A 26930-nucleotide genomic window follows, 5' to 3' on the forward strand; every position below is an offset into this window, starting at 1 on the left:
ATCGAAGAAATTCTGAAATATAGTCCAAACAAGTTCCCAAGAAACTGCCATGTACATCTAATAGGGACGTATCAATTTTGTAGCAGTTTGAATGAACATTTTCTATTAAGTTTTGAAGTGGTTTATGGACAAAACAGCAAAATTAAGTTAGATTTTAATCAAGTAGAAACAATTCCAATTGAAGGAGATCAAGTTCTCATATTTGGTACCTTAAACTTTGATCAAAGCGTTCATTTTATCCAAGTACATTTTTATCAATCAAATACAGTGAATGATCACAAAAATTATTCAGATCACATGAGACGCTTGAGAGATATCATTCCCTTGGAGAATACGGAAATTATTTCAGTGCCAGATAATGAATTATCATTGGGAAATGAAACACTTCTTAACAATACTACTGATGCGTTTGAAGGCTTGCCAGAAAGAATATCTATGTTGACCTTTAGTGATTCAATGTTATGTGAAGTTTTTGATGAAGTTTGTACTGGAACTGTATAAAATATTTGTAATAAAATTGATAAAATGTTCATTTATTAGGAGAAACAATTTTATTAACAAATATTACTCAGACTGAATTTGTTTCTAACTAAAATCCACTTGAAATTAACTCATTTGTTAATAAATTTTATACATTATGTATTTTTAAAGATTATTACTTATTGATTTCCCCCTGTAGATCTAAGCGCGAATAGGGCTACAGAATATGTTTATCGTACCCCTATATCTCTGAACAATACCGATTGTCATTCTTGACATTGACATTGACAACCCACTTTTAGGTTATAAAGTTGTTATGAAAACATAATTTTCGATTTTCGCTAAGAATTAGGCCCTATTTTCCAAATAGAGAAGGATGTCTTCAAGGCATCATGATTTTCCCTTGGAGAGTCTCAAGGTGAACGGTCCCAATTACCTGAAACAGGCTTTAACCAGCTGTACAGATCCCCTGAAGGCTATAGAAGAGTTTCAAGTACATATAAACTTATTTCTTATATCTATTTGGTGTTTAAATAATCTAATTTTAGGTAACAAACGGTATTTTACTGCCGTCCCTTCGGCCTATGCTGCCGTTGTTAGATCTACATGGAGTTAGGCGTTTGGATTTTCATATGTCCGTTGTTGAGGTAACAACTTAGTGTATTTTCAGTGTATACATATTTCTTAATGATTTTTAATTAAAGGAGCTACGTGAAAAATTAATTTCTCATATCAACGAAATAGGAAAACAGGAAGGCAAAGAAAGGGACCATAAACTTAGGGAGTTGCTTCAAAAAAGTTTTCCTGTAATAAAAGTCAAGGCGATGCGACCTATCGTTATGGCAATATTGAAGAATATTCCGCATATTGATGATCATTATCTTAAAGTACTTGTTAGGGATAGAGAATTATATAATGACACAGGTAAATACAGTTAATTTTTTGTACACTTACCTATTACCACAAGATTATTATTTATAGACACTGAAGTTAAAAGACAAATATGGAAAGATAACCAGTCGTTGTTTGGCGACGAAGTTTCACCGCTTTTAAGTCAGTACATCACAGAAAAAGAAAATGTTTTATTCGACCACACCAATTTGAGTGTACAGTTTTTCGGACCATCACCTAAGGTATTTCATTACCTCAAACATACCGTCAAGTTATAAAAATTACGTTTACAGGTTCGCAGACAAGGTGAGGTAGTCCAAAAACTAGCCCACATGATCGGCAACAGTGTGAAACTCTACGACATGGTGTTGCAATTTCTCAGAACGTTGTTTCTAAGAACTCGTATAGTGCATTATTGTACCCTAAGAGCGGAACTACTGATGGCGCTGCACGACTTAGAAGTACAAGACATCATTTCTATCGATCCTTGTCACAAATTCACCTGGTGTTTGGATGCCTGTATCCGAGAAAAAAACGTCGATATAAAACGGTAATAAAAATTGTACTAAGACACAAACTCCAAGGAGAATGACAGTTTATATTGAAATGAAATTTTGGGAGCGTATGTAGATTAATTTAGAGCATTTTTTAAAAATATATAGAGATCTACAGGTTGTCCCCACAAAAAGTTACATACCAAAGTTGTGTTTTTTGTAATGGAACACCCTATATATTAACTGATTTTCGGATTCTAGGAAAAAAATTAAGGTAAGTTTCATTAGCGAAGCACATGACTAAAATGTAGGGTTTTTAAGATATTTAGCATTTTCTAAAAACAAAGAACAAATTTTAAATTTCAACACGAGCTACCTAAACTGTAATTTACCCTGTATAGCGTGATACGCAGATAAAATAACTATTGTACTTTGAATTAAGTTAAAACTTGACCCGAAAAGTTATACAGGGTGAGAGAAAATTAATAAATAAACATTGGTCACTTTTTAAAGCGAGTTACTCTTTTAAAGATTCAGACACACTCCCAAAATTTTATTTAAATACAACTAAGAGATGCGCCACCCTGTTTATTTCGTTTTTAGGTCTAGAGAACTTCAGGGATTTTTGGATAATGTTAAAAGAGGGCAGGAGCAGGTTTTAGGAGATCTATCCATGACTCTTTGTGATCCTTACGCTATTAACTTTCTGGCTTCTTCGGCCATCAAGATATTGCACCATTTGATCCATAACGAAAGCTTGCCAAGGGTAATTAAATATAAAAGGTAACAAATTAGAAATAAACAGTAATCATATTTATTTTTTACAGGATAACACAATTTTAATATTGCTACTGCGAATGTTGGCGTTGGGACTCAGTGCGTGGGTTATGATCGATTCACAAGACTTTAAAGAGCCAAAACTAGACAGTCAGGTTGTTACAAAGTTTTTGCCAGCTTTAATGAGTCTCATGGTAGATGATCAGGTAATATACATCAATTTCTTGGATAGAATTACGTTTCTGAATCACCCTGTATGTCATTTTTGATATTGGAATGAATCTTTGAATATAAATATTGAATAAACAATAAATAACACATAGTAAGTTCAGAAAGGCTATAAAAAATTCATAAAATTTCAAATCGGATTCAAATGTGTCAATTGAAACGTTAAATCTTAATTTTTTTATGAAAGTTTGGAGTGAATAAACTATTATACAGGGTGTCCCAGGCTGAGCGCGCATTAGAAGTTACTAGTGAACCACAACATCCAGATCGGAGATTTTTTCCACATCATTCTTTTACGGGATCTATCGATTAAAAATATTTTCAATATGGCGGCACTTCCGGAAATACTGGAGGTTGACAACAACTTTCTTATTTTAAATGGGTGCCCCCATTTTTTATTACATACTTAAATTCTCTGTAAAATTCTGTGAATGTTGATGTTAAACAGTCTATATCTAACATTAACCGTTTTTGAGAAAAAAAATATTTAAAATTTTTAGACGGAAAAAACTACTTGTCAAAAAAATTAGATGTAGCCTAGAAGTCAAATTTAGGGATTATTACAGCCACTGTGACATGTGGCGATCTATTTCAAAAATTAAATTGTTTAAATGTCATATAATAATGGCGGTGGCTGTCATGGAAATGAGCGATTAAAAAATTATCATAAATCATTTTTTTCAAATGGAAACCCACTTTTTTTATTTCACTAGTGAAAAGGTTTTCCAATTCGTCACTTTTTGAGTATACATGTTCCTATACCTAAAATAAATCGTTTTTAAGTTATTTATGATTTAATTTGAAAACATATATTCTTCTTGATTTTATCTGGCTTCCTTTGACATTAAGTGTCAAGCAGTCAGACAATTTATTTCCATCTGTCAGAAAACGAATTATTTTAATTTCCTATATTATAAATAATAATAATAATAATATATAAAGTATGTAATAAAAATGGGGGCACTCATTTAAAATAAGGAAGTTGCTGTCAACTTCCGTTATTTCCGGAAGTGCCGCCATATTGAAAATATTTTTAACTAATAGATCTCGTTGTGAAACAGTAATATGCAAAAAATCTCCGATCTAGATATTGTAGTTCTCTAGAAATTTCTAATGCACGCTCAGCCTGGGACACCCTGTACACCTATAGTATGTCCATTTCGAGAGAATATATAACTTCAACAAAAGACATCTAAAAAAATGACGTTATAGGTTAGACAGCTGTCAACTAAACTTCCTCCCGACGAGCGCGAGGCTGCCATCACAATTATAGAACATGCCGGCCCTCTACCGGACGCGGTAGAAGCTTATATCCAAGACAGCAGCGTTGCCAGCATTCTAGCCATGTACTACACGCTAAACGTCACTAGATTGAAGGATAGGGTAGCACTGTTACGTATATTGACTGTTCTGGCAAACTGTAAGGACGACAGAGCTTTTGAAGACCCTTTTCTACATTCATTTGTATGTGATTATCAATTAATTGATTTATTTAGTAAAATTTACTGATAAAATGTTGTAGGTGGGGCTTTTGATCAATAACCCTGACGAGTTTCAAGCGGAAGATTTCTGTACTGCGTTATTCGATGAATTTTTCTCTGTAGGATTACAGAGAGACAATGTTACAAGACATCTACTAAAATTATTATGGTAACTTAATTTTTTAACTATATCACCCTCAATTTCTTAAGGTAATTATTTTATTTTTAGGTATGTTCATCAAAAATTACCCGTGAGCAGGTTGCATACCATATTAAAAACAGTCCAACCTACACATCAGCACAGTGAAAAAGTACATAACCTGTATAAGTTACTTCAAGACAAGATAAACTCGCAAGAAGAAACTACCATCCTCACTGACATGGATATTGATATCAACTCACCTTTAATGAGTGTTCCAACACCTGCGCCGTATCATCATATTATATAGATTAAGTAAAATATATACATAGTTTTTTTTATATTTTATTGACAGAGAAATAAATGGTTTAAAAAATGTATAAATTATTTTATTTTTCTTTTAAATTATACCTCAAATATTTACAGTGTGATTAATGTTGTAATAAATATGTACATGTTATCTTCTAAACTGTTTTTTGAATCGTTCAAAATGATAGTCATCCGTAGCTTTCTCGTCTTTCTTCTTCGGTTTTGAAGCGTCTGTCTCTATCTTTGCCTTTTTCTTTACCAGTTCTGCCTGTTCAATATTAACTAAAACACCGAAAAAAAAAAATTAAATTCCCCATTTTAAAAATGCAAGAACTTCCTTCTTACATCTATTATGCTGGACAAAATTCACAGCCATGTTGGTGGGAACAAACTGTGAAGGTCCATCAGATTTATTCTGTTTTTCCCATAGGAGTCGAAGTTTGGCCTCCTCAGTTGCTTCGATATTCTTAATTTTAGCCTCAATACCAAGATCAACTTCGGGAATACCGCTCAACATCTGATTCGAAAGCATTTCCTCAGACCTGTTAAGTAAATTTAAATAAGTAAAAAAAATAGATTATATTAAAAATAACACACCTTTTTGCTGAAGATTCTCTTAAATGTTTGGGAACAGCTTGTAAAGCTGCTTCTTCTGGTGCCAAGTACGTATTTCTAGAAGTTATCTTGCTGGGTATCTCTTCTTTTTCACTTTTTCCTTTTCTTTTCGATAATTCTTCTTCTATATATTTCATCATTTCTTCATCCTGTAACAATACGTTTTCAATGAATAAAACACATTCATAGAATATTTAAATAACTTTACCTCGTCTCTTTTATTTGTTTCTACCGAAAATTGTGTCCCTATTCCCGTATCGTAAGCATCATCCACTTGTTTTACTTTGCCCGATTTTAAAGCTTGCATATTGACCATTCCACCTGCCTGGGCTTTAAACGGGTCTTTCTAAAACCATATCACACATTTAGGAATATTATTGTAAAATCCTTCCACGAATACTTACGTTAACAGCTTCTTCTTCGACAGAAACTTTGGTGCCTAATGCAAGTCCAATAACACTAACTCCGTGTGGTCTTTTTCTTAGATTTTGTACTTCCCTCATTTCACCTAACTTGTTACTGTATAACAACATAAATACGACACAATTTGATGAATGTTAAGGGTACAAATTCAAAATTCTACACTAAACATACCTGATTGCTATAGTTTCTTCATCGTCACTCTCTTCAGTTTTTATTCTTTGTCTCAGGTTCTTTCGTTTTTTCGGCTTGAAAATGGTTGATTCTTTAGATTCAGACTGATTTTCGGCTGTATCGCTCATCTTTATATATATTTTTTAGAAATTAAAGGAATATTTGGAAAACTATTTTTGTTTTCGTGTAATTATAACCTATATTTTATTAATGACAGATGACAGCTGTTTTGAAGTTTGCTTTGATTGGTCTGAAATGGGACATTTGAACTACTGTGGTTTGGATATATATACAGGGCGTCTCAAACATGAACTGAATCAAATTTTACTATACCAAAAAAAAGCCCTCAACCTTTAGGGGCTTTAAAAACATACACAAAATCTAATAGTAACATATAATTCTAAAAAACGGTGTATCCTCAACATAATTTTGAATGAAATCGTTTTTACTAAATACTGTATTGTTAGAGGTTTGTATATTTTGCACAAGCCTGTTTTACTACAGGAACTAACTGTTTTCTAGACAATTTAATATTATGTACGTGCAGTAAATACATATCGTCATCAAATGCCGTTGTTCTATGCTCAAATTGAAAATCATAATCAGGATTGTCATCAAAAACGTTCAACAGGGCTGCTTTTAATCTGTCTTCCTTTGTAGTTGAGTATATGCCAATATCTCTTCTTACTTTTCCAGCAGTAACATCCAAGCCGACTAATAAGACACAATTTGTCTAAAAAGTTAAAAAAAAAAACAGGAAATACTAAAAAGTTTTTAAGGATTATACATACCTTATTTTCTACAGCAAATTCAACTATAGCTCTGTGAGCCTCTGGAATTTTCAGATAATCTTCAACTAATATTGGTAGGCCTGGTATATAAAAAGATTCGATGACTTTCATATCTTTATATAGTAATTGTTTTGGAGATAAAGCGGAGATATCATTATGCACAGCCCAAAGACTATCACACACTGATTGACGGTTTTTAGCCAGAAAATTATACGTTTTTTCTAGATTTAATGCTACTTCAATATCTAGTGGTTTGGCTTTACCAAGTTCTGGCCTCAAAGCTACTGTATCATATATTATAGTCTCTAAAAAAAATGATTAATTTATTAATTATTTTTTTTGATTTTCACAATACAAAAACATACGGTATAACAGATTTGCCAATGGACAAGTTAAAATATCAGGTTTTCTCTTCAGAATTACATCCGTGACTAAAGTAGAACATGATCCAACTGGTTCAATTCTAACAGTAACTTTGTCTGTATCCCAAACATGAGAAGAATCAACAGGTCGATGGTCAAAAATTTCCGTCACATATTTTTCAAGTATTTTATCGTTATTTGTTAAAATATGATGATCTACCAATGATACAGTTAATTTACATTTCTCACATAACTGTTTAAAGTCAATTTGATCTCTGAAAAGGTAGAAATCCAAAATATTAGATGTAGTAGTAGTTATTTAATCATTGTACCGATAAACAAAATGTTCTAAATCCAAACCTGCCTCTTTGAAAACAAAACAATTCTCTGTTCTGAGTAAAAAGTTCTCTTGGGACACGTTCAAAACAGGAACAACTATATTTTCTGGATTTTGTATCGAATGGAAATATCCTAAGAGTAGAGAGGATATGGATGAATCTAAATCACAAGATTCGTTGCCTAATACTAGATGAATTTTGGTATTTTCGGAAATGGTACCCTGTAAACATAAGAATATTTATATAAACTTACACAAATACTCTAAAGCACACAATTACCCTATTTTTACTTAAAAAAAATATAACTTAAACAGATCACTTACCAATAAGCTTTTAGATCTTCTTAAAAATAATATGAATTTGTCCATCCTATAAATAATGCATTAGAAGATATCAAATTAAGAAAATACACTATTTTGGCCACAAAGCAAGAACGAAAAATAAATATCAAAAAAAAGATAAACAAACTTCTAGGTTAGAATTTAGAAATCTTTAGGACTAGGATAGACTAGGACCAGTTAGGAGTCAGGACTTAAGGGCTGTCCACACGCAAGAACTTATCGTACGATTCGTTTGAGACGACAAAACGTTGCAGAGTTTAGAAATCTTTGGTCCACACAAGGTCCACACACATTTTCTTTAAATTTTAGTCGGTTAATCAAACACACATACAAGTAATTTTTGGTTATATGAGGTCTGTCTACTCAGTAAATAACTATATGCTTCAACATCCATTTTTAAGTAATTCGTAATTATTTTCTTAAAATTCTTTGTCTTCTCAGTAACCAGAGATATCTCTGTTAGTAACCAAGCTCTGGATCATATAGTGTTGTCCGCAGTTAAAAGTTTATAACTTGCTTTTTTTAACATTATTTAAATAACCAGCAAAAACTAACCACAACCCACAACAGTATGTTCTCTATAATAATACCGTATGATCGAAAAAAAAAACGGCGTCCAGTTGGCTTGGAAATCACGATCGATGACATTCCCCATATAATTTATCTAGATTAAGAATAAAAATAATTTATTTAGATACAAAATGGCAGCGATCTTTATTTCATAGCCATCGCTGACGCCGTTTTTTTTCGATCATACGGTATAAAGCAATACAAGTCGTTGTAATGTAGACAAATATTGTTCTGTACGTTTTATTTCCAACATTTTGTCGACGCTAGCAAATCGTACGATAGGTTGTTGCGTGTGGACCCCCTTTAAGAAAACAAGCCAGGACCAGTTAGGACAAATATCCCTAAAAAATAAATATTTAATTTCCATTACCCTTGAATTTGTAGATATTTTGATAGTATTTATGATTCGTCATCTTCAATTATACCTTAGAACTAATTTAATAGGGTAGTTGAATATTTGAAACATACCAAATATTAGGAAGCTCTCAAATTATTATTACATTTTCTAAAAAATTTTATCTATGTTTGGACCAGTAATCGCCAGTAATAACAATAATAATAATTCATCTTTTTTGAACAATAGATCGAGATAACAAAGAAATTCACCTGTTGCTCTTGTCTTGAAAAAATTTCATCATTTTGATCCGAATTTCGAGTTGACCAATCGCACGCAAGGATCTTCAGAGATGAAAATATATCCAGCGTTGCCGGTAGTTCTATATTTTGCTTGATTTCTGGAATTTTCAGTGGTGGCCTCATGGTGGCCTAGCCCAATAATAATTGATTCTTTACCGTTTTCTTTGAGTTTTTTTATACAAAAATGTTTGTAAAATAACAAAAGTTTGGAAAAAATATGATTTTCTTTGCCTAATTTGTGCAGCTTCTCTAGCTTTGGCCAACTTCGAATTGATGGTTATTGGGTCGATGGCTATCAATGCTTCTTGACTATTGGATAAGACAGCTATTTCTTGTTTCCGATAGTTCTTATCTAAGATAAGTTGTACGCATCTTTTGGTAGCGTAGATTCCTGCCTGAAGGATGCTGGGGTATGTGCCCATTGGTTCGGAGGATTTAATTTTCAGTTTAAATACACTTGTTCCTGCTTTAATTCTGGGTGCATCAGAGTACACATTAAATTATAAACCTCAGTTTAGGGCATTTTCACAAGACTATTTTTTCATACGAGATTCAATGATATTTCTATTGCTCAATCCGACAACGCCGTATTTCTCGTTCAACTCAGTTCACCTGCGCCGGCTGAGGACCGCGTATCGTGATGTGATATGTGTACATAAAATCTCGATTTATCTGAGAAAAAAAACGCGATAAAACTTTCGAAATAATCGCTTTGAATAGTCGCCGATTGTTTATGTTATGGTAGCGTGATTGGATTTTCGAAAAGGAGCGCGAAAGTGCCTTTATTTACACTGGTTTTCGAGTGATATGTAAAGTTTTGCCTCGACCCCAAGATGGCCGACACGTATTTTCAGGTGAGTTCTGTTGTTGGGAAAATGGGAAGTTACGGCGATATTCCTTCGTTTATGCTAACATTTTTAGGGAAATCCGTAAGAAAACATAAGTAAATTTAATAAAATATGCAATTTTTCTTGTTTTATGCCATATTTAAATGAGAAAACTTAGTTTGAAGTTTAGTGTTTATGCTTTTTATAATAGTGGTTGGTATTTAGGTTAGATTTAATTATGGCATTTTATTTTTTTATTTCGCTTATTATTTACCGTCCAACGGATTTTTCGTGTGATTTATGATTCCTCTTTCACTTCCTGTTCGTTATTAATTGAATCAAACCATAAATTAACGGATTTTATAAGAATAACGTTTGTATTTACTGTAGTTTTTTATTATTCCATACCTTCTGTAATTTTTTTTTGCATTTTACCATAATTAAAGTGATTTACTTATATGGTAGTTTTACGAGACGATACAGAATCGATTGTTTTAACGTATATATGTTAATACGGCCAGTAGTCTGTGCGTTCAAAGTGGAAATTCCTGTTTTTTTAAACGCTCACCATTCGATAACATAACTGTTGTGATTTCACATGGTGAACTGCTTTATTTTAATTTGACCTTATATAACAACGTCTAAAGATCTTGAGCGGTGCGATAAGGCTATTAACCCCAAGGCTACACATTACCCCAACGTCAGCCGACTGACTGAATGTTAAAAACAGGGATCTGGTAGCCACAAAGCTATCAGGAGTCTTTGATGTGCCTAATTGAATAAAGGCTTTTATTTAATTAAGTTTCGAGTGGCTTTGAACTTGAAAATGCCAGTTTATAAATGGTTAAATGTTAGAGAAAAATAAAGGAATATCTGCGAATAGAGTGCTATAAACAAAAAAAAAACATAAAACATACATATATTTACATAAAATGTCTACTTATTTTGTATAGTATATTTAATTAAATTAAATTAGAACTGGAAGCCATAGAACACTATAAAATAGGGATAAATTCGAATTACAACCTCTAAGGTCATCTAGCAATATACCATGTTGGGAAAATTTAATTATAGCGAATGACCTTAAGAGAATTTTCTACATTCACTCGTATGTACCGTTTGTTATTCTAAAAATAGCTCATGCTCTCTGAAGATGGACCTACATACGTCAACAAGAAAATACAGATCCTTCAAAAATGCAAAAATTCAAGATAAAAAAACGGCATCGCAGTAGGCTTTGAATCATCGATCGTCATTTCAGAGGCTACTATGACACCGTTTTTTTTTCAATCAAACGGTACCAAAAAAACATGTGCGTCTCAGAAATCAGAATCATTTTTATGTCAATCGTCACTATTAATTAATTACTGAAAAATATCCGAAATTAGGACCAAAAGCAAGAAACGCAGTAAAAATAAAGCATAACATCCGCAATAAAAAAGGCATCAATAATAATAACAGAGGGAATATTTTTAGAAATTGGCAAGTAATCGGTACATGGAAAGTTAAAAATACGATCTTACTTATCAGGATCGTCTAGATCTAGAAAAAAGTTTTTTTTAATATGGGTGGGAAAAAATATGTCATCTCGCCACACATAATTTATTTTTTGATATAATTATTTAAATCAAGCGATTTTTTATTTTAATCCAGAGATTTAAATAAAAAAAATCGACTCTTTTAAAACTTTATAATAAATCGAAAAATAACTGTAAAAGTTGTGTTCTAGAAAACTATAAAAATATATTCCTGTTTGCACTTAAAGAAAATTCTTCTTGTACTTTTGTGCTTAGGTGTTTAAATGACAAAAATTAATATTTTTACGAAGATTTAGCAATTTAGCATAGGACTTTAATTGTTATTATAAAATAAAAAAAATCTAATTTAAATTAAAAAAAAATCTGATTTTTTAAATTTAAAAAAAATATGATTTTTACCAACCCTGAAAAACACCCGGTATAAATAATGTTAGATTCTTTCCATAGTATTTTTATTAAAAGCGTTTCTCTCATTTGTTGCAAACTTTTTATCGCTCCCTGTATACAGGGTTGTTCACCATACGACACGGAGTATTGTAGCTAAACGATGAGATTTTTACAAATTGTAAGTTTGGGGTTTATTGAAGGACTATTAGAGCTACAATTTAAAAATATTTTTACAAGATACAGAGTGTCCCAAATAAATAAAAAATATCAAAGTTGTATTTTTTTAAATGGAACACCCTGTATATTATTACATTTTTAGTTTCTACGATTAAAATAAAGGTAAATTTGATTAAGGTTTATTATACTTAAACCTTACCGTTTTTGAAATATTTTCAATTTTGTGAAATTGCAGTAAAAATTTTAAAGCTTCATTTCTCCAAGGGTATCAATGTTTTTAATACTAAATATTTAATGAAGTTTATTTATTGATCAGTTATTGTGTTGCAATAGTAAAAATAATACTACCTTATACAGAGTGTCTAAAAATTTATTTTAAATAATTATTAGCTTCAAACGGCAATAACTTCTTTAATTTAAATGGAATGCCCTGTATATTTTAGGAGAATCAGATGCACAATTAAATTGTCTATCAAATTGTATTATACCATTTTTTACCTATCCCTTCAAGTTTTCGTAGAAAATGCATTTTCTTATAATTTAGACCTCATTTATCAATATATCCATGGAATACTGACATTTTAGATTGTTTTTAAAGCAACAAATGTACAAAATGTACAGACTAGTAATATTATCGTTTTTAGCAAAACGATAATATTACTAGCCCATTTGTAATGCAAAAGAAAAGTATTTAAATCTTTATAAAAAAGAGTTTACCATTAATTAAATATAACACCATTATTTCCGCCCATATACTAATTAATGACATACTTAATTGTGTTCGTTAATAAATTATTATAAATAAATGTGGATTTTTGAGTCAGAAATCAATATAATAATAAGTTATCAAATTAAAGTCTTTGTTGTTATAAATAAGCATTTATTAAAAAATGAAATATCATTTTTAAGGTGTTACTTTTTATCACACTGTCTAATGCCCATACAAAATTCAGTTTTTTAGTATTTGGAGCAATTATTATTAATCAACGCAAACAGTCAGTTAATGTAGTTTGAATACTGGAATCATATTAATTGGTCCTCTTTAACAAATATTTAAACAGTTTTTTTTATTTTTTAATGAAATAAACGAATTATATCGACAATATTTGTATCTGTACTCTTTAAAAATAATCTAAAATGTCAATAGTCCATGGGTATATTGATAAATAAGTTCTAAATTACAAGAAAATGCATTTTCTACGGAAACTTAAAGAGAGAGGTAAAAAATGGTATAATATAATTTGATAGACAATTAAATTGTGCATCTGATTCTCATAAAATATACAGGGTGTTCCATTTAAATTAAACAAGTTATTGCCGTTTGAAGCTAATAATTATTTAAAATAAATTTTTAGACACTCTGTATAAGGTAGTATTATTTTTATTATTGCAACACAATAACTGATCAGTAAATAAACTTCAGTAAATATTTAGTATTAAAATGAAAACTTTGATACCCTTGGAGTAATGAAGCCTTAAAATTTTTACTGCAATTTCACAAAATTGAAAATATTTCAAAAACGGTAAGGTTTAAGTATAATAAATCTTAATCAAATTTACCTTTATTTTAATCGTAGAAACTAAAAATGTAATAATATACAGGGTGTTCCATTTAAAAAAATACAACTTTGATATTTTTTACTTATTTGGGACACTCTGTATCTTGTAAAATTATTTTTAAATTGTACCTCTAATAGTCCTACATCGAACCCAAAACTTACAATTTGTAAAAATCTCATCGTTTAGCTACAATACTCCGTGTCGTATGTGGTGAACAACCCTGTATATTTTGATAGGTATTTTAACTTAACGTCTTCACCAAGAACCTTTCTTCATATTTACCGCTCGTATCTTGTTATATTAGCGAAAGGCACCCGAAAATCTCCATCAAGTTCAAGGCCACATTCCGTTACAATTTAACAATATTATTGGCCGATTTATTGACGCTAAATTAATTTGTTTAAACTGACGAACAAGCCGTTTTTTTTATCTTTAAAAAAATACAAGTACAAATTAATTCCTGCATCGTGTAATATCAAAAGATAAGGATAAAACATCCGATAAGTCTCTGAGCCTAGCTAGAGAGATAGTCTTGAACGCGATACGGTGTATGCAACGACATAAAATTATGTTGGTTTAAGCGAATTTAGTTTGTTAACAACAGTATAACCACATAAATACACGAGAATCTATGGTAATAAAAAGATACTTAAAAATCAACCTGGACTTTCTACCGTGCCGTCGGTAATTGCGAGACATCGTCACCCAAAAGGCAGGTGCCATATACGGAATCTTTACTACACATAGCGAAACTTCCTTCTCCAAAAGTCGATGCTATTGAACACTCGATAAAAATCGTCGCTGTGAAGAAACTGTGACAAATTAATGACTTATTGTTACTTCTGTTCGTTTTAATGCTTTTTTTAATCGTGAATATAGACTTTGAAGTGTGTATGTGCGATGGTTATAGATATAAAATTGATAAGGTGTATGTTTAGTGATAAATTTTGTGAATGAATCATAGTATATCGGATATACCTGCGAAGTAAGGAAGATGGATTACAGTACGGTGAAGAGGAGACCAAAGGGAAAAGTACAGAACAGGTTGAAGGCAGGGGCGTACTTTACCTGGGCAGGGAATATAGGGTATAGCCCGGTACGTGTTTTTATTTTTTTTTCTTATTAAGCGAGATCTTATTTAAATAAAAAAAAAAGGAATTAAACAAGTTTTGTTCATATTTTAAATTATTGTTATGTTATACAGGGTGGTCCGAACTGTATTCCGGAAACTTCGGCAGCATAATTCTGCACATAAAAATAAGTAAAAAAGTTCGTATAAATATATATCAAAAGAATAACTTTAGATATTTTTGATTAGCTCGTTTACGACTTATCGCCGATTTCATTTAAATATTTCTCCTTTCTTATGGCCCTGTATTTACTTATGAGCATCAGTCAAGGTAAAAGATAACTGTCAAATAAAGTTGTCATTTCAGAAATTTACCTGTTTAGTGCTTTATTATTATTGAAAACTCATTCCTACATCGGAAATCTTAGAGATGCCTATTTATAAATACAAATTAATATGAATTAAAGTAAAATAAAGTAATCAATTACAAAGTTAATTATAGTATTATTACAATATTCAATAACTTATTAATTTAGGTACTATTAAATTGTTAGAAATTTAGAATTTAAGAAGATGTTCAAATATTCCTCCATCGACTGCTAGACAATAACCCAGGCGATCATAAAATTCTCTTCTTATATTCGCTAGTTGGTAAACTGAAATTCTACCAAACTTTGGTACCAAACCATTTGGTACCAAACTTCCTGATTTTCCCTAGCGGCATCATGTAAAGCAGGTAAAATATGATTTTTGAGTAGTTCCAAATAATATTCTGCATTTAAATTTCCCCTAAGAAATAATGGCCCGATAATATTGTGTCCGAATATCCCTACCCAAACATTTACTTTCTGTGGATATTGCCTCCTTGTTTCGACAAACCTGTGTTGGTTTTCTTTGTTCCAATATCGATAATTTTGAACATTGGGCTCATTATTTAAGGTAAACGTGCATTCGTCAGTGAAATATATGTTTTTTAAAAATTCCCTATCCGTGTTTGCTTTTTTCCATCATATCAAAATAAAACGCCTGCCGCTGTATTTCGTCCCCATCTCGTAGCTCTTGGTGCTTTTCATATTTGAAGGAATATTATTTATATCGTTTCAAAATTCGAAACGTTGTAGTATGATCTATTCCTATTTCATCAAGTTTCCTTGTGCTGATCTTTCCATCGTTCTCTTCCTCGCACAATAAAACTTCCAAGTTGGTATCATTTCTTGCATCTTCTCTTTGTTCCTGCCTTGCTTCACATCTGCAGTTATTTATTAGGGTACCTTTGGTCTCAAATCTCTGGATATTCCTTGCGATTGTAGATTTTCCAGGCATCGGTCTATTCGGACACAGAGCAGCAAACATGTCCGACATCTTTTGATAATTGTCATAAATTAAACGTGTAGACTAAATAGTTATTAGCCTGAAATCATAAATTTGAAATGTTTTTGCGTCAAAAGTTCAACAGAAACTGTTTGATTATCATTTTTTTCACAGAAAATTTATATAAAGGTAAATTTAATTAAGGTTTACCGAACTTTAATCTTAGTGCTTTTGAAATATTTACGATTTTGTGAAAATGCTGTAACAATTTTAATGCTATATTTTCTAAATTTTGTATTGCAATAGTAAAAATAATACTTTTATACAGAGTGTCTAAAAAATTATTTTAAATACTTACTAGCTTTAACTGCAGCAATAACTTCTTTAATTTAAATTCATCACCCTGTATAGTTGACGTGAATCAGATGCACGATTTAATTGTCTATCTCAATTTTGTTACCTGCATGGGACGGAAATAATCCAATTAAATTGGTTTTTAATTTAAAAAACAATGTGGAATCTCTTTTAGTAAAAATAAATTAAATTTGTTTTGATTTCATTAGCACAGTTTATACCGGGTGCGTCTCATAAGTTTATGCCATTCTATTCAGAGTGTCATTTTCTATCGAATAAAGTAAAAATATACAGAGGATGTAATTTAAAAATAAAAAAGTTGTAGTAATTTTCGGTGAAACAGGAAGTGATTAAAACAATTGAATACGTCAATCAATCCTAATTTTTATGCCTTGTGCTAACATAGCAAATCTCGTTTTTTTTTTATCTGAAAAAAGTTATAGGCCACTTTTGAGACGCACCCGGTATATTCGATGTCGATGTCATTAGATTTGTTCTACTTGTTTTATCAGTAATTTGTGGTTTTCTCTCAATTGAGATTAAATAAATATCTAAACAAACAAATCCCACATGACAGCTTTTTATTTTATAGATCTGAGTCAGTCCTAAAATTATTTTTCAATTTTTAAATTTTCAGTATTCTGTAATCTCCTGATATTACTACTATCTTATCTCAAACGAGATTATATCACATATTTTCAATAATTTAGAGTAGCAATATTTGTTTGTTTTTGTATTAGTTGTGATATTTTAATTCAGAGGAATGGTAAAAACTGGAGAAACGAGAAAATAGACATTCTTTCCAGATCGATACACTTTCCATAAAACCATTTATTATAAAATAAATAAAATATAGAAAAAAAAATTACAGAAATGCATGACAAAATATTTTTTTTTACCGCAGAATTCAGATTTCGTCGATTTTATGTCAACTAGAATCTCTGCATTCACGAAAATTAGTAGAATCAATTAACAAATTAAACGATTTCAGTCACATTCATGACAGTTCCTGCCGAAGAATAGTTTTTTATTCACATGACAATAATTCTATAATAGATTTCCTTGAATTCATATTAGACCTCCAGCGGAAATACACAATCTGATCAATTACGAGACATCATGTACGGATTTTTTTTCTCAGGCATTATTATTAAATTAAAGTACGTCAGAGAACAGCAGCACCATCGCAAATAAAATAAATAAAAAAGTATGTGGAATGTGAATATAATACAGCCATTAGAAAAATAAGTAAACTGAGACAAACCACAAAAAACAGGATCTTTATAGCCGGGACCCCATTAGCAATATGCCACGCCACAAACTATATTTTAATATTTTCCCATTTAATTATATGTGTTGCGTGTTGCGTACACACTAGGACCACGCCACGCCACGCCACGCCACGCCATCCCACGCTATTACACCTTTATTTCAATATAGATTGTTTTCTTGAATGGGATCTTTCTTGAACACGATAACTCAAAAACCGTTAAACCGATTTAAACCAAATTTGGCACAAAAATACTGTGGCACCCGAGAATCTGGCCATTAGGTTTTGGTGGGGATGGGGGGTTGATAAGGGGGTATGGGAGTGGGTTAAAAATTTAAAAAAATAACTCCAAGATTACAGTAGCTAGCGAAACGCGGTTTTCAAATTAATATTTGCAACAAAATTTGTAATAACATCAAAATCAGTCAAAGTCGCAGTTTTTGAGAAAAAAAATTGGAAAAATTCCTTTACTTTGAAACTAAAAGAACTGCCTACCAACTTATTATTAACATATTTTAGTATGGGCGGCTATGTTTTATTTTCACTGTTTACAGATTATTATTTGCTTCTGCAATACCACGTAACTTACTACTCTATAAAATAGTACTAAATCTAAGAGTACTACTTACTTAAGTTTAAGCTAATTTGCGTAGGTCTTCTTTTTGGAAAGTGCTAAATATAAAGCAACGACACTAATTTAAACAAGCTTTATTTGGAATCTTATAATTATTAGGAGACAATAGACTAGGAAAGCGAAAGCATTATTCAAATTCTAACCCCAATATCTATGTAGGTATATCAGAACCACAACATTTTAAAAATCTATTTTTATAATTCTTTCAAACTTTTATAGAATTATGTGTTTTTAACTTTACTTTCAAACATTTCTTAGATTGTTTTCTTGAATGGGATTTTTATTTCTCTTGCTTGTCCCATTTTCGCGGTTTATAATGTAAATATCGACCGTGGTACGTGTGAAAAACCATTGTTGTTTCGTCCCGAGTCGATAATGACGGCACAATGCCGAGTACTGCTCAGTACCAGAGAAAAAAATACGTTGTTAAGAGGTCTCGAACCGCCTCGTTATGGGAAATGGGACGGTCGGACTTAAAAGAGAAACCAATGTGGGAGGATTTATATTTTTTTTTACTCTCAATAGAGCAGTTTTAATCTTTACTTATACAAGGTATCCCAGAAATAATGCCATGAGGTTTTTTTCGCGATAAAAAAAAATTTAAAATTCGAAAACTCGAATTTTTTTTAGTTTTTAGATAAAAAACATAATTTCTTGATAATATAATATTATAGCATATAATATGGCAACATAGGTAAATTAATAATGATAAGAAAATCCAGTGGTCCTCAAAATTTTAGCAAAAAATCATTTTTTTTGGAAATTTTCAAAGTAAAATAACTCCGTTATTTTGGACTTATTTGAAAAACGATAAAGAGATAATGTGTTTTTTATCGAGATCTACCACCCCTTAAAATAGTTGCACTTATTTCTGGGACACCCTGTATATTCCCGTTAAAATCTATTAAGCGTTGACAAATCTTGTAGATCTCTTGTGTTTCCCTTTCTTGAGTTATGACTCATTATACAGTCTCAGGGCCAGTATCTAAGACGGTTTTACAGAGGTTAGTTTCCTGTCGACCTTAGACCGCATTATATTTCGACTCACTGTTTATTATTATATGTCCCGTGATCCATTATTGTTGGCAGATATTGTATTTGAGAAATCTCCATTTTTTAACCTAATTTTAAGTAAATAATGCTTTTCAGTGGCTTCAGCATACTCTCGCACGCTGTTCGTAATCAATATCGTCCCAAGAATCTATTTTTAGGTCTATTGTGGTCTTGCACGACGGTAAGACTGCGACATTACGAATATAACCCGGCGTTTTAACGGGTTGTTTGTACTTTTGACAGCTGCTTTTGCCTCTATTTGCAGCGATATGATATTGAGATTGAAATATAAGAGAAAACATCGGACAAGGCTGAAATTATTTTTTGAGCTGTCAAATGATATACACATTATGTTTTGTATGGAAGATTAATCAGATTGAAATGTTGTCTAAAAATAGAAGAAGGATATGTAAGATATTAGAAAAAAATATTGAAAACACGAAAAAATATGTCAAAATGACTGTTCTTTCTACACAGAAAGCCTTGCAACGCTGTTACCAAAATAGCGGATATACTGAGTGATATTTTTCCAGTGTTTGATATTTCAAACAGCAAAAAAAATAGAACTACTGAATGCCAGGATGGATCTAGGTACTCTGGAGCTGTTTTTTTGTTTTCTTATCAATTATTTTATCTATTCGGTATTTTCATTGAGTTTTCCATGCGTGACTCAACGGGATGTTCGTATTTCTACCTCCATTGCGTAAATGCAGCCAATAAACCATTATACAGTTTACAGACATAATTTTATCGGTCTGATATTAATGTGATAAAATTGGTTATTTATCAGATGATGTGGAACATTGTTTGTTCATATTACGATTACTTTTACGTAGGAAGATATATTCTTTAATGTATATTAGTATGGTTGTTTGTGAAACAAAGAAATATGTATAGAATGTTCAACCATCGTTCAACTTCTCGTAATATATTTTGCCGAACTCACTCAATCACTTGTCAACCAGATGAAAGAAATTGATGACGTCATTAAGGCATTTCGTAAATTGCTGCATATTCTTTTTAGTAATTGTCATTGTCATTTGATTTGGGGTTATGATTTTATTGACGGACATCGATCAATGTCAAAATTAAAGTTTGATTGTTGCTGTAAAACAAAATTCCAATTTTTTTTATTGCAAAAATGCCTCAGAGATTTAACGAAAATGAACCAGAGCTCATTGCTAAGCTTATAAATTATTTTTCTCGAGAAAGAGACGCTGGTAGAACACTCTCTCTTGCCCGTGGACGCCGTATATGAAGTAAGTACAATGCAAAGGTGTAATATTCCATTCCTATGTAAAATACAAATTGATAGCGTTTTAAAATAATATAGCGAGTTGCTGATGCTTCAAAAATAGGAATTTCAATAGTCCAAAGGATTGGAATTAAAGGGATTGTCTGATGAAGAGTTCAAGAAAAAATGAAGAAATGCCGAAAAAAAACGGAACTCGTTCAATCAGTAATATAGGAACGAACTTAAAACATTTTAAACAACATGAACTGATCTCAGACACACCCTAAAACCCATATTATTTGACAAATAATGATGACGTAACGATGAACGATGCCTGAACAGTCTTTACTGGGGTGTCTCCTTTTAAATTAAACTTAAAACCAAATTTTTCAACAAGCCATCATAAAGAAAATTATAACACCAATCATCGGCTCAGTAAATTTAAAAATAATTTCTATTCAGTGGTGGGTTTACTGGAAAATATTTCGACTATTCAATGACATTCTGTTTCAAATTTGGAAACGCGTGTTTTAGTTCGTTACACATGCACATTTTTCGAAATTTTCTATCCACATTTTATTGTCCCAAATAATCCTTGTGCTAAAAATACTTTTTCAACAAGGCGACACGATTTGCTGTCTCCAATTTACATATAGAGGGTGATTCACATCATTTAGACGTTTATGGAGAACCGCCGATATTTTTCTTGTGAAAATTTGGATTTTTACATAAAGGCAATGTTGCCGTTTCATTTTAAAAGTGGTACTTAGTTTTTTGTTAATTTAAATGGAACACCCGGTATATTATTATATTTTTGGAAACTACTTTCATATATCGTAATTTTTTTATTATACTAACCTATAACATTTTTTGAGATAATAAATCTATACTAATATATAAAATCCTTAAGTGACTGACTTACTGATTAATCACGATCCTGCTCAAACCACTCAACGTAAGAAGCTCAATTTTGGCATACAGGTTGATTCTAGGGTGTAGAGGTTCGATAAGAAGGGAATTTTCGAAATTCCAGTTCCAAGAGGGTGAAACCACCCGTCAAATATTACAATATTTTTTATTTAAAAAACGGTCAAGTTTCCGAAAAAACGCTTAAACACGTATATTTTATTTTGTTTTTTACATATTTTAAGATTTTTAAAAATGTATATAGGGTGTTTCGAAAAATCAGGTCATTGATTAATCACGATCCTGCTTAAAGCGCTTGACGTAAAAAGCTGATTTTTTGGAAAACGGATTGGCTTTAGGGTGTAGAGGTTCGAGAAGAAGGGATTTTTCGAAACTCGAATTCTAAGGGGGTGAAACTATCTCTCAAATATTAAAATATTTTTTAGTTAAAAACCGGTGAGTTTTTCGGAAAAACTCTTAAACACGTATATTTTTAAATATTTTATTTTGTTGTTTTACATATTTTAAGATTTTTATAAATTTATACAGTGTGTTTCAAGCTGATTTTTGGCAAACGGATTGACTGTGGGGTGTAGAGGTTAGATAAGGAGGGGTTTCTCGAATTCCAAGAGGGTGAAAACGCAATCAATATTAGAATATTTGTTATTTAAAAACGGTTAGTCTTTCGGGAAAACGCTTGGACAAGCATAATTTATTTGGTTTTTTACATAAAGGTTTAGGTATAGTAACGTCATAATTATATTGTTGAAAAGCAATTTTATTCGTGTTTAGACTTTTTAAATAATATACATTAACAAAATTCTCGATTAATGTTTTTTTTTATTTTTCTTTCAGGGGGATTACATCAAACACCCTGTAGTTTACGAGCTGTCCCACAAATACGGTCTTCCTACGGACAATCTGAGCGATTTACAGTTACAGGGAAAGCTAGAAGAACTCAAGGACATTATAAGAAGGTAGGTATATAAAATCATTCATTATGTACAGGGTGTCCCAAAAATTCGAGCTTCATCGTTGGGATCTCGGAAACTAGAAGAGATATAATGTTGGTTAAATAGCGCAAAGTTGCGCAATTTGATGCTGTTCAAAATGCCACCTTAAAAGTTTAACAATTTCGAATATTTCCGAAGAATATTAATTTTTTACACGTAAAAAACTATTTTTACGCGTATAAAATTATTTGTTACACGAAAAAAAAGTATTTGTTACTATACAGTACTATACAGTACGTCTGCCGGATCTGTCTATGAAAGGAATGCGGACAAAAAACATTTAAATAAACAATAATATATTTTATTCGTCGACTTGACGAGTACGTCACCGCAAATCGCTCCCCCACTCATTTTATTGGCTACTTGCAAATTTGTTGAATTTTTATTGATGGGACGCGTCGTCTAATTTTTTACGAAAAACATCGAGAGAATATCGTTTCCCCTCTCACGGATACCCCGTAGCTATAGAACGGACAGAAGTACTGTACCTACGTGCCTCCAAGGTATTCTATAAGGCGTAACATCATCATTTGTTGTTTACACGTTTACAATGTTTATATTTCTTATTGCAGGGAAATTCGCAAAGAACTGAAAATCAAAGAGGGCGCCGAAAAGCTCAGGGGCGTATCCACCGACCGGAAATCGCTCAGTCACGTGAACACAATAGTGAAAAATTCGAATTTTAAATTGACGGAACTGAAAAATGAACTCAGCGAGTTGGAGTCGCAGATCATTCTGTCACAGGGACAGACGTCACCGGCAACCAATCCCTTGTTGTCATCGAACGGAGGTAAGCACCAATCATCGTCTTTTTTCCTTCGTTCAACGTCACGGCATATTATTTTGTCGACTTGCCAACCAGATGAAAGAGATCGGTGACGTCATTACGGCATTTCGTAAATTACTGCATATTCTTTTTAGTAATTGTCATTGTCGTTTGATTTGGAGTTATAATTTTATTGACGGACATCGATCAATGTCAAAATTAAAATTTGATCGTTGCTGTAAAACAAAATTCAATTATTTTTATTGCAAAAATGCCTCAGATGTTTAACCAAAACGAACAAGAGCTCATTGCTAAGCTTATAAATTATTTTTCTCAAGAAAGAGACGCTGCACAGTGCTTCGTCCCATGGATAAAAATCGAAAAAAAAGTTAAAATTTACTAATATGTAATTTTATACTTATAGCAATGTTCAACCATCCTGTATATTATTTTTCATAAACAGCGTTTTTTTGTTAGCAAATATTTTTACTAAAAATAAATTTTGCGATCATTATCTTATATCAATGAAAAGAATAACGTTTATAGTAGTTCTGTATACGGAGTTAAACGTAAACGAGTTAGTACGTACTTAATTGAAAGCCACTATGGATATTGTTAAACAAGGTATGTACTTTAAATTTATTTCTAAACAAGTTCGTGATTGTTTAGTTTTTATTTATTTTTTAAAATGATTCTTAAATGGGTATAAAAATTTTACGTTTTCAAACTTCAAAAAGGCATTTAAAAAACATATCAAAACATATCGTATTTATTGAATATTTTTGTTGTCATATTCATACACTTTTAATTTTTGTATAGTTCACCTGCGTCTGCTTGCGACGAACTTTATTTTATAATACTTTTCAGATGGAGTAAAATTGACAAGCAATGCCGATCTGGTTAATACTTGGCTTGATCATAAGGACAAGAACTCAAAATTATTTGTATTTCAAAAAATGTGTTCTTTATTAGATATTGATGAACATTCCACTCAAATGAGACCATTTGTGCCTGAAAAAGCCCACTATTTTGGAGCGAAACGTCGCATAAAAAGTTTCCATCTTTCAATTTATTATAAAACCTCATACCCAAGAAAACGAAAAAATAATATATTGATATGGTCTATTAAAGAGGTAACTATTAACATCCGAACCCCTCATACCAACAAAAAGAACAGTAACAACGCGAAAAAGTAACATATTTGAAAATGATGTACAGAAATATCTTATATGTGCGGATATTTCATCTACCTGTGATTTGGATACTATAAATTTGGAAGATTCTGTCAGCAGTGATTCTTCTGAATCAGAGTAGTTACGATCTATGCATTTTGTTGTCCTAATGTAAATTTATAGTATCTTGTTTTTTTTTTAATTAAATATAGCATTAATGTTTCTTTTTCATTAAAGAAAAACATTTTTATATTATATTGGCTTATATTGTAGGAATCATGTTCTAATGTTATTCATATTCTTTTTTATCACAGGGATTTATTTATTACTTACACCGTTTTCATACTATAAATTATTATTTCCTTAGATGGAACACAGCTGCCACATTTTTATTATTTATAAGATTTTTTTTCATAAACGTGGGACTAAGAACATCATCATTTAGTACAATGAGAGTACTCATCATTTGTGTCAAATAAACCTAGTTTGAATAAATTACCTACAATAAAAGAGAAGTTTTGCATTTTTGTCCTCTAGAGCTATATGTTCGAAGCACTGTGCGCTGGTAGAACATAGATGAAGTAAGTACAATGCAAGGGTGTAATATTCCTATGTAAAATACAAATTGATAGCGTTTTAAAATAATATAGCGAGTTGCTGGTGCTCTAGGAATAGGAATTTCAACAGTCCAAAGGATTGGAATTAAAGGGATCGTAACTGATGAAAGAGTTCAAGAAAAAATTAATAAATGCCGAAAAAAAAACGAAACTCGCTCAATCAGATATAGGAACATACTTAATTCTAGTTTTCAAGTTAATGTCTCCTTTTTGCTGCCAGGGCTAATCTGGACGGGGCTTACTTTGTTTACGCGGAATCCGAACCGCGGTCCTCGGCCATATCATGATAATGGCTACCAACTGGCAAGTGTCTAAATCGAAGTACAATTCTTAAAAAAACTATAAGGAATAATAATAAATAAGGAAAGGTTCATATTTTCATTTTATTGATTTTATGGAAATCACTGTTCATTAAAATGTTGTATCCTATGTTATAGGGCTTGTTTCTCTCTACAATTTCCTGTCTCACAATGTACCGTTTGTCTCCAGGAAGGGTTCATAGTTTCATAGATGTCGATTTTCGAAAGAAATCAGAACATGTATATTATTTCGTATATTTTTCATTTTATTGATTTTATGGAAAGCACTGTTCATTAAAATGTTGTATCCTATGTTATAGGGCTTGTTTCTCTCTACAATTTCCTGTCTCACAATGTACCGTTTGTGTCCAGGAAGGGTTCATAGTTTCATAGATGTCGATTTTCGAAAGAAATCAGAACATGTATATTATTTCGTATATTTTTCATTTTATTGATTTTATGGAAAGCACTGTTCATTAAAATGTTGTATCCTATGTTATAGGGCTTGTTTCTCTCTACAATTTCCTGTCTCACAATGTGCCGTTTGTGTCCAGGAAGGGTTCATATTTTCATAGATGTCGATTTTCGAAAGAAATCGGTACATTTATTTTATTTCGTATATTTTTCATTTTATTGATTTTATGGAAAGCACTGTTCATTAAAATGTTGTATCCTATGTTATACGGCTTGTTTTTCTCTACAATTTCCTGTCTCACAATATACCGTTTGTGTCCAGGAAGGGTTCATATTTTCATAGATGTCGATTTTCGAAAGAAATCGGTACATTTATTTTATTTCGTATATTTTTCATCTTATTGATTTTATGGAAAGCACTGTTCATTAAAATGTTGTACTATGTTATAAGGCTTGTTTCTCTCTACTATTTCCTGCCTCACAATGCACCGTTTGTGTCCAGGGATGGTTCATATTTTAGTTGTCGATTTTCAAAAGATTATGTGTCAATAGATTTTACACTTTTACCTTTGGACAACAGCACGATACAGAGTTTCGAACCGGTCACCCGTCCATCCACTAGTATCGCCATGCGTCGCTTAACTTCGGTGTTCTAATGGGAACCGGTGTTTCGACGTAGCTGGGCCCGTTGCCCAACATACTTAATTTTTTTAAAAACAATATGAACTGATCTCAGACACACCCTAAAACTCATATTTGACAAATATAATGATGACGTAACGGTGAACGATGGCTGAACAGTCTTTACTTTCACAAGCTAGCGTGATTGCGGCGTTGCCAAGCCTTACCAATATTCCCAATATTTTAAGGAACAGTTCTAACAATATTTTCTCGTTATTACTCTAGATTCGTTACACCGATTGACAGGTCACAATGACAAGATCAGTCCCAACCACCTGAGTCGGATAGAAAACCTGGAAAAACAGCTCAACATCGAGCTGAAGGTGAAACAGGGCGCGGAGAACATGCTCCAGAGCATCGCTTCCAGGGACAAGAAACTGGTGATGGAGGCGCAACAGATGTTGCAAGATTCCAAAAAGAAGATCGAATATTTGAGGATGAAAATAACAAAGGTAATGACGAATTCTTAGCTTTTGACAAACACTAGATTATATTTTTTGACGTGACTATCATTATCTATGGCTATTATTATTATTATTATTTATTTAGGCCATTTAATTTGCATTGGGGCCTCATGTTTTAATTCATATTTTTGGCAAGTT

The 26930-nt window shown here is 31.6% G+C and overlaps 4 protein-coding genes across 7 annotated transcripts in view; 2 read left to right on the top strand and 2 right to left on the bottom strand.

Annotated features, from left to right (window-relative positions):
- The first annotated feature begins 856 nt into the window (after nt 1-856).
- LOC115890030 (negative elongation factor B) lies at nt 857-4868 on the top strand. The gene is made up of 10 exons (XM_030910136.1): nt 857-973; nt 1029-1127; nt 1185-1404; nt 1462-1613; nt 1665-1921; nt 2469-2631; nt 2693-2848; nt 4083-4334; nt 4393-4520; nt 4581-4868. Exons 1-10 carry the CDS (start codon nt 857-859, stop codon nt 4798-4800), a joined length of 1764 nt encoding a protein of 587 aa, XP_030765996.1. The 3' UTR covers nt 4801-4868.
- On the bottom strand, nt 4849-6234 carry LOC115890032 (telomere length and silencing protein 1 homolog). Its single transcript, XM_030910140.1, has 6 exons — nt 6009-6234; nt 5819-5933; nt 5623-5760; nt 5397-5563; nt 5145-5341; nt 4849-5081 (listed from the first exon to the last, which is right to left on the bottom strand). Exons 1-6 carry the CDS (start codon nt 6134-6136, stop codon nt 4948-4950), a joined length of 879 nt encoding a protein of 292 aa, XP_030766000.1. The 5' UTR covers nt 6137-6234; the 3' UTR covers nt 4849-4947.
- A 154-nt stretch (nt 6235-6388) lies between these two features.
- Nucleotides 6389-9226, bottom strand: LOC115890031 (exopolyphosphatase PRUNE1). Of its 2 annotated transcripts, none has more exons than XM_030910137.1 (5): nt 9017-9226; nt 7494-7720; nt 7165-7436; nt 6800-7104; nt 6389-6741 (listed from the first exon to the last, which is right to left on the bottom strand). In XM_030910137.1, exons 1-5 carry the CDS (start codon nt 9167-9169, stop codon nt 6472-6474), a joined length of 1227 nt encoding a protein of 408 aa, XP_030765997.1. In that variant the 5' UTR covers nt 9170-9226; the 3' UTR covers nt 6389-6471. The 2 variants fall into 2 exon arrangements, with proteins under 2 accessions (XP_030765997.1, XP_030765998.1); XM_030910138.1 differs by lacking the exon at nt 9017-9226 and adding an exon at nt 7823-8403.
- A 262-nt stretch (nt 9227-9488) lies between these two features.
- LOC115890214 (serine/threonine-protein kinase N) overlaps nt 9489-26930 on the top strand; it is a 61433-nt gene continuing 43991 nt past the window's right edge. The window contains exons 1-4 of one of the 3 annotated variants that reach the window (XM_030910380.1): nt 9489-9900; nt 22222-22343; nt 22952-23169; nt 26554-26780. In XM_030910380.1, coding sequence (XP_030766240.1) covers nt 9880-9900; nt 22222-22343; nt 22952-23169; nt 26554-26780 — 588 coding nt within the window. In that variant the 5' untranslated portion in view covers nt 9489-9879. Of the gene's footprint in view, nt 9901-14014; nt 14632-22221; nt 22344-22951; nt 23170-26553; nt 26781-26930 lie in introns of those variants that run through there. The other 2 variants (XM_030910379.1, XM_030910381.1) reach the window with 2 other exon arrangements.

Source organism: Sitophilus oryzae, unplaced genomic scaffold (assembly GCF_002938485.1).
Source record: "Sitophilus oryzae breed Bouriz unplaced genomic scaffold, Soryzae_2.0 scaffold_85_pilon_pilon, whole genome shotgun sequence".
Classification (NCBI taxonomy): Eukaryota; Metazoa; Arthropoda; class Insecta; order Coleoptera; family Curculionidae; genus Sitophilus; species Sitophilus oryzae.

Bases quoted from the DNA above. Each gene is read 5' to 3' on its own strand.
- LOC115890030 (XM_030910136.1), top strand. From the start codon at position 857: ATGTCTTCAAGGCATCATGATTTTCCCTTGGAGAGTCTCAAGGTGAAC. The intron at 1,405-1,461 runs GTAAATACAGTT...TATTATTTATAG, and splicing joins AGAATTATATAATGACACAG to ACACTGAAGTTAAAAGACAA. The intron at 4,335-4,392 runs GTATGTGATTAT...AAAATGTTGTAG, and splicing joins ACCCTTTTCTACATTCATTT to GTGGGGCTTTTGATCAATAA.
- LOC115890032 (XM_030910140.1), bottom strand. From the start codon at position 6,136: ATGAGCGATACAGCCGAAAATCAGTCTGAATCTAAAGAATCAACCATT. The intron at 5,934-6,008 runs GTATGTTTAGTG...GTTGTTATACAG, and splicing joins GAAGAAACTATAGCAATCAG to TAACAAGTTAGGTGAAATGA. The intron at 5,342-5,396 runs GTGTGTTATTTT...TTTACTTAACAG, and splicing joins AGAGAATCTTCAGCAAAAAG to GTCTGAGGAAATGCTTTCGA.
- LOC115890031 (XM_030910137.1), bottom strand. From the start codon at position 9,169: ATGAGGCCACCACTGAAAATTCCAGAAATCAAGCAAAATATAGAACTA. The intron at 7,105-7,164 runs GTATGTTTTTGT...CATTTTTTTTAG, and splicing joins ATTGGCAAATCTGTTATACC to AGACTATAATATATGATACA. The intron at 6,742-6,799 runs GTATGTATAATC...TTAACTTTTTAG, and splicing joins AATTTGCTGTAGAAAATAAG to ACAAATTGTGTCTTATTAGT.